The following is a 7,500-nucleotide window of genomic DNA, read 5'->3' on the forward strand; positions in this document are numbered from 1 at the left end:
GGGCGGCCTGCCTCATGTCACACAGACGTATGGAACCCTTGCTGCTGCTGTAGGCCAACGTGTGACACTGGTGCGGGTGGAACTCCGCCGACGTGATGACCTCCGTCAGCTCCTCCATGTTGGACGGCTTGATGTCCACGATGTCTGAGAGGGACGGACGCTTAGGAAGAAGAAAACGGCTACAGCCGGTGCTACGGTTGGCTACAGTAATGCATGGGACTTAAAGCTGCAATGTGTAAGATCTATGCACCTAGCCGGGGTTCGAACCCACGTGGGAGACCAAATAATATCTGCCGCTCATTGTTCTACGACACCATCTAAATGTCTTAATAGAAGAGTAGGGGGACCACCTCCAAACCACAGCAGATGTACTAGTGAAATTGTATTAACATACTCTATAATGCATAAAAATAAATTCATCAAAATAAGTTCTGGATAGCAGCTTTTAAACAGTAGACATCCGTCGTGTGTACTGTGTCTTATTGTGCACGTGTGAGTGCATGTGTGCGTGTGTGCGTGTGCACACTCCATGCTGAAGGATACTGAAGCTGCGGTCGGTGATCTCCAGGTTCCACAGGTTGATGCGGAGGTCGTCGGTGGAGATGTAGGTCTGCAGGTCGGAGTTGACAGAGATGGAGTTGATGTGGTAGGTGTGGGCGTTGCTGAACACTCGCCTGGCCGTGGCCTCCACCATCAGGTCCATGGGCTGCAGCACCGGCACCTACAGGAGACCACGGTAGAGAGGAGGAGGAGGATGACCAATCGTTTGGTTTCAATGACACTAGGGCTGGGCCATATCATATGACTTCAAATCAATGTCGTGATTATTTCAAACTGTGTCATAGATATCATCATATAATTTTAAAGTAAGTCAAATATTTGTGTCCAAACTGGTATATTCAATCAAGTATGGTACAAGCCTGGAAACCAGACGAATCTGCCAGTGGAAAAAAAAAAAAAAATGCCCTCGGTAGATCTGCCCCTAAGTTGTGGGGCACCAATCAGGGCCCAGTATGCATATGTGGGGCAGGTTTATCACCAAAGGCATTTTTTAAATCAGCTCCTTGGAAATGCAGGTTCCAAACAAAGATTCCAGACTAATATCTACGCAGTGATATTAGTCTAGCCATGCCTGGGGTCAAATACTTGGATTACTATATTATTTTCTTTTGGTATACTTTTTATCCGACTTTGGCAAGATCATGTCAGTCCTAACATTATGGGTAATCTATGAACCAAATGAAAACTAAGTAGACTTAATGACCATGTCTTCTGTGAATAGCCTCGCTTTCACTCCTACCTCCAGGCATCCGCATGACATTTGCTGCTACACAAAAAGCTTGTGTCATGTGGAATCTTTTCTTATAAGGGATTTCAGCTTATTTTATAATTAGATTTGTGTTTTATTGGATAATACAGGGGAGGAAAACAGGACTGACGCGCTACAGAGAAAAGGAGATCACACGCCAGTGACACAGGTTATGAGTCATGTTGAGTCAGGAACCCATGACATCGTCATTAGGTCTGTGCCTTAACCACTTAACAACCCATTCACTCCGGGAACGCATCCGTGTCATTTTAAGATTTCTTTGGCTATTCAAAAATAGCAGATATACAAGCTCATAGCGCGCCACCGAGTGCCGCGTTATGAGCTTGTAGATCTGCTATTTTTGAAAACAACATGAACATTTGAGCAAATCTTTGAAAATTGGCAAACACTAAGATTTTAATGATGGTATAAAACTAATATTGATGTTTTAATTAAGTAAAAAGGAAAACGTCATGGTATTTCTTTCTTTAAAACCTTGAAAAGTGAGTTTTCATTGTGATACTGCAAACTAGGAACTTAAAATAAACATTGTCGATTGATTGATCATTAGAATAAAAATGCTCAGAAAATGCACCCAGCCCACCCATCTGACCACTTAAACACAGCAGCAATACAGAATAACTTTACTTATTAAGTGAAACAAAGTGCCTTATTTTATTTATATTTCTCAAAGTGCTTTAATCTTGCTTTATCTAATAGCAAGATAAAATACAGCGATAAGGGGGGGGGAATATAATTAAAATCAATTGAAGCAAATTAAGACACATGAGGAAATGAGGAAATAAACGCAGATAAAATAGGCAATAAAAACGGAGAAAAGGCCTTGATATAAAGGTAGGTTTTTAGAAGTGATTTAAAAGAAGACATAAAACGGAACAGCCAAGAGAGGCCTGTGTGAGGATCTAAGGATCTATCTCATACTGCAACAGCATAATATCTCAAATATAATGGGGAGGCTGGCCTTGCAAGGCTTCAACCCATTCAATCCAGGAACGCATACTGTGCCATTTTAGATTTGAGCTATAACCATTATTTTATACTTTGGCTATTTTTGAAAAATCATGAACATTTTTTATTCAAATCTTTGCTTCTGGGGGGTCCCTGGAACAAAATATTTTGAGATGGGGGGTCCGTGGCCAAATATATATCATTTTGGGTGGTCCTTGACATGAAAAAGTTTGAGAACCACTTAAAAAAAACTGTTCTCAAAATATTTTGTTCCAGGGACCTCCAGAAGCAAAGATTTTAGTTACAAATGTTACCTTTAAAAATATATATCTTCAAAGATTTGCAAAAATGTTCAAGATTTTTCAACAACAAAAAAAGAGATCTACAAGCTCGTAGTGCAGCACCAAGCTTGTAGATCTGCCAAAGTATAAAATAATGGTTATATAGATCAAATCTAAAATGACACTCAATTTCGAAACTCACCGGCAACCAGTTAAGCTACTGTAGCTACTGTAGGTGTAAAATTATCACGTTTCTTACAATTGGTTCATAATCTAGCAGCAGAATTTGCACCATTTGATTTGCTGTAGCAATCTAAGCGTGACAAAATTAAAGCATGAATGACCTTTTTATAAGGATTTGCCTATACTGTGTGTCTAATCTATTCACAGCTCCGGCCACACAATTATTCTGTGAATGGCTTTATTTTTAGATCATAACCATTAAAGGAGTACTTCACCCAAAAATCAATTACACACGCCATGAAGCCTTGAATTCATGGAGATTCTTTTTGTTTTTGTCGCATTCCTGAGCCAATAATTTGATGACCGGGTCATCGGGCAATAGGAGGCTCAGTAGGAGACTCAATTGAGTCTCCTACTGGAGACTCTGCCGGTCATCAAATTATTGGCTCAGGAATGCGACAAAAAAAAAAAATCTCCATGAATTCAAGTAATTTTTGCAAAAGTTACTTGTATAATTGGATCAATGTTAGCTAAACATCATTGCACTGTTAAAGGACGACCTCACCGATTTTCAACCTATCTTCATATAATAGATCCTCACTAATGCTCCTGATAAAATCGTGTAATTTTTTTCTACTCAGTCCGTGTCTCATAGGAGGGCTGTGGACACTTCAGAAACCCGTCTACCAGTGACATCATCGTTAGGAAGCGGGGTTTTTTTCTTCAAGATTTGTTTTTATTATTTAGATTCTTATTAACGCGACAACGCTTCCATTATAGCAGGCTAACTTTCCAGGAATAGAAAGCCTGTAGTTTCTAGTTTGGATTCCCCATCGATGATGTTAGACGGGCTTGTAAACTGTTCACAGCCCTCCTCTGAGACACAGAGTGAGTGGACAAAAATGGTACCATATTATAATGAGCATTAGTGAGGACCAATTATATGAAGACAGGTTTAAAATGGGTGAAGTCGTCCTTTAATAAGTCAAAAACATGATCAATTTCCTTCATAATGTATAATTGTTGAATGTTTCTCCAGAGACTATTTTCATATCATTCAAATCAATTCTTGCTTTAAACTGCAAGTGCAACGATAACATAAATAAAGACGTCATGAAGTTAGTAGTATTGGACTGCGTATCTCAAGCACATTTCATACATGTCTGTGCAAGTTGATTTTCATACCATATAGAAATGTATGGATCAAAACGCTTCCTTGAAAATCCAAACCAGGCTTTAGTACAGTAAATTTGCGAGCAGTAATCTCAAGTATACTGTGAGTAAGAGAGAGAGAGAGAGAGAGAGAGAGAGAGAGAGAGAGAGAGAGAGAGAGAGAGAGAGAGAGAGATGAAGATGAAGGGTGGTGGAGGAGGAGAGGAGGCATGGCCTGAAGGCATCACTGGGTCCTGCTGAGGAATGATAACTGAACTCTGCTGAATTAAAATGAGCACACACACACACACACACACACCGCACACACACACACACACACACACACACACACACACACACACACACACACACACACCCCCCCCACACACACACACACACACACACACACACACACCCCACACGCACACGCACACGCACACGCACACGCACACACACACACACACACACACACACACACACACACACACACACAGCTTCAAAGACTCCCAGCCCCCCCACCCTCACAGATAAACCTCACACAAAAGGAAGGAGGGGGGGGGGGTTGGGGTGAGAGTGATGGAGGAGAACAAATCAACTGCTTCTTCTCCTCTTTCTTCTTCCCTCCATGGCGGACATTGAGAGAGAGAGAGAGAGAGAGAGAGAGAGAGAGAGAGGTAGAGAGAGGGAGAGGCGCAGGGCAGCGCAGTGGGCTGCTGTAGCTCCGTGGGGGTCCGTTCATTTCCCTGTCATTCAAGCGGGCGCACAGAGAGAGAGACATGGGCTGGTATTAACCCATAACCCCCCAGCCTCTGACAGACACAGTGACACACGCCTCGGCCCAACCCCCCCCCTGGACACCACAGGATCCTAAACTCTGAAACTTTAACCACTTTAACCCTGGCCTCCCCGCTTTGGGCATGTCGTCATTACAGGCAAACATTTTCGCATCGCCATGCATTGTAGGCTTGTAGATTTGGCTATTTTTAAATAGGCAAAGTAAAATGTTGTAATATATTAACACGACACTGATGAATTGAGTACAATGGGCCACAAGGGAAACAAGCCCCCCCCAGGGTTTCTTGTGCTATCCTTTTAGAATCACTTTTCAATGTACTGCACGTACTGTTAACAATCTTGTTAATAAAGTATTCAATCAATCAATCAATCAATCAAAATGCTAAATACTTCCAGCTGGTTGGCTCATCAATGATCTCGGATGTATTGGATGACAAACTTTGCAGATCATTGCGCGTTTTGGTTTGGTTTCCAATATGGACGATGCGTGTGTATGCAGTATTTTGAAGCACTGTAGATCTTTCTCCATTTTCTCTTAAATATCATTCCCTCCTTGGCTTGGTTTCTCATCCCTCCACAGATTTCAGAGTCTCCCCTAAAACAGGATTAGCACACAATGCTGGCCTGTCCCCCCAGGTGGCTGTGATCCCCCGGACGGACACACAAAGAGAGGGTCCGACACGCTGAACACGCCACTAATGTGTTATGGCAGGGATGCTGCACACACGCACACGCACACACACACACACACACACACACACACACACACACACACACACACACACACACACACACACACATATATTGAATACAGACACACTACACTGTCTGCTTGGGCTCTTTGTGTGAAAATTAAAGACCAGGAGGTAGCAGAGTGATAAGGATGAGACAGAGAGAGAGAGAGAGAGAGAGAGAGAGAGAGAGAGAGAGAGAGAGAGAGAGAGAGAGAGAGAGAGAGTCAGAGTCAGAGAGAGAGAGAAGATGATGCTCTGGTCACGGTATTCATTTCAGTGCACATATCGATCAGTCACTCTCCAGGTCTGCGTCTCTCTGACACTGGAACAGTTGATTGTGTGTTCGGAGCCCACAGAGAGTCCTCCATCAGCACTGAGGCTGAACGCGGGACATCAATCATGTTCTAAAATGGGACAATCTACTGTATTTCTCCTAAATAAAACTACAATTGCACAGTTGGATTTGTAATTGCTGATTGCAATATTCTTTCTGTGCTCTTTCGCTTTTCCCGTTGGATTTGATTATTTATTTCTCCTTAAATTCCTTTTCCATAACTCGAAATCCCTTTACGTGAGTCTTGATAAAACACTTTGAATGGTAAAGCACTTTGAATTGCTGTTGTGTATGTTTGTCTATAAATGACAAATACATATATTTAAATACTGTATTTGCATGTCATACTACTTACATACTGTATATACTGTAAATAGTATTCTGTATGTATACAGTACTGTATATATACTGTAGGCTGTAGTAAGGATGTTTGAATATACTGTATGCACTGAAGCATTTGAACAGTTCCAGTCATGACCTACTAAGTGCAATATTGCATAGTGCTGGTGAAAGATTAGAAATTCTCTGCACTCATAAACTATTAATGGCTACTGTAGAAACCACAATTCTCAATTCTTACCCTCAAGGGATATTATTAGTATATTATAATTACTGACTTATGAGTTTCTGTTCCCTCACCAACAGAAAACCAGTTTACCAGTCAGTATGATGAAAGAGCCCTGGAAGCCCTCGCCTCTCTTACCCTGGGCTACTGAATCACATTACATTTCTATTGCTCGTTATGAGGACTGATATGGTGTCTAGGTTTTATTGTAGCAAGTGGGGGGCATTTCTGTTTAGGATTAATCAGGGATTTTTATTCATTTCTACGGTCATCATTATTTCATGACTGCATGAACTAGTTCATCAGCCCATATATGACCGGCTCTACCGAAATCTGCCTGATATTGCTAAATCAATCTGATGTTTCTAAATCGGCCTGACGTTTCTAAATCAGCTTGCTGTCACTATTAGTCACACTAAATCAGTGGCTTTTAACCCTTTTCATATCAAGGTCCATTATTTATTCGGCATTTGAGACACGGAGCACCATTTGATGAGATTTAGACTCTCAGACCCAAAACTTAGAATTCAAAACCACAATTCCATGCTGTTTTGATGTTGGTACCATAGGAGAGGTAACAGGCAAAACGTTGATCAAAATAACAATTCTTCCACATTCTGTAATTGTGCAGACTTCTTGTAAATTAAGTAATGCAGATTTTTAACAATAATTTAACTCTTGAGAGGGTAAAATGAAACCAAATGGACCCATAAGGGTCCATTTGGTTTCATTTTACGCTCTCAAGAGCGGACCCTTATACTGTAGATCTAAGATCTATAAGGGTCCCTTATGGACGCTTATAGATCTAAGATCTATAAGGGTCCATTTGGTTACCAACTCTCCATCATTTAGCTGGGGCCCACCTGGAGCCCCCTCAAGGACCACAGGTGGTCCCCGGACCACTGGTTGAGAACCACTGAACTAGTTCATTAGCCCGTATATGACCGGCTCTACCAAAATCTGCCTGATATTGCTAAATCAATCTGATGTTTCTAAATCGGCCTGACGTTTCTAAATCAGCTTGCTGTCACTATCTTAGTCTGATGTCACTAAATCAACCTGATATTGCTAGAATCAGCCCATTGTGAAATGTTTCAAAATCAGCCTGATGTATTTAAGTCAATCTAAAATCGCTAAATGATTCTGATGTTGCAAAATCAATCTGATGTTTCTAAATC

The 7,500-nt window shown here is 41.4% G+C and overlaps 1 protein-coding gene across 1 annotated transcript in view; it reads right to left on the reverse strand.

Annotated features, from left to right (window-relative positions):
* ppp2r2ba (protein phosphatase 2, regulatory subunit B, beta a) overlaps positions 1–7,500 on the reverse strand; it is a 42,519-nt gene that overhangs the window by 11,130 nt on the left and 23,889 nt on the right. Inside the window, exons 5-6 of the mRNA XM_080415239.1 lie at positions 544–721; positions 1–144 (exon numbers count right to left, since the gene is read on the reverse strand). The exon at positions 1–144 is cut by the window's left edge and continues 21 nt beyond it. Coding sequence (XP_080271365.1) covers positions 1–144; positions 544–721 — 322 coding nt within the window. The remainder of the gene's footprint in view (positions 145–543; positions 722–7,500) is intronic.

Source organism: Gymnoscopelus braueri (assembly GCF_963280865.1).
Source record: "Gymnoscopelus braueri genome assembly, chromosome: 20".
NCBI lineage: Eukaryota > Metazoa > Chordata > Actinopteri > Myctophiformes > Myctophidae > Gymnoscopelus > Gymnoscopelus braueri.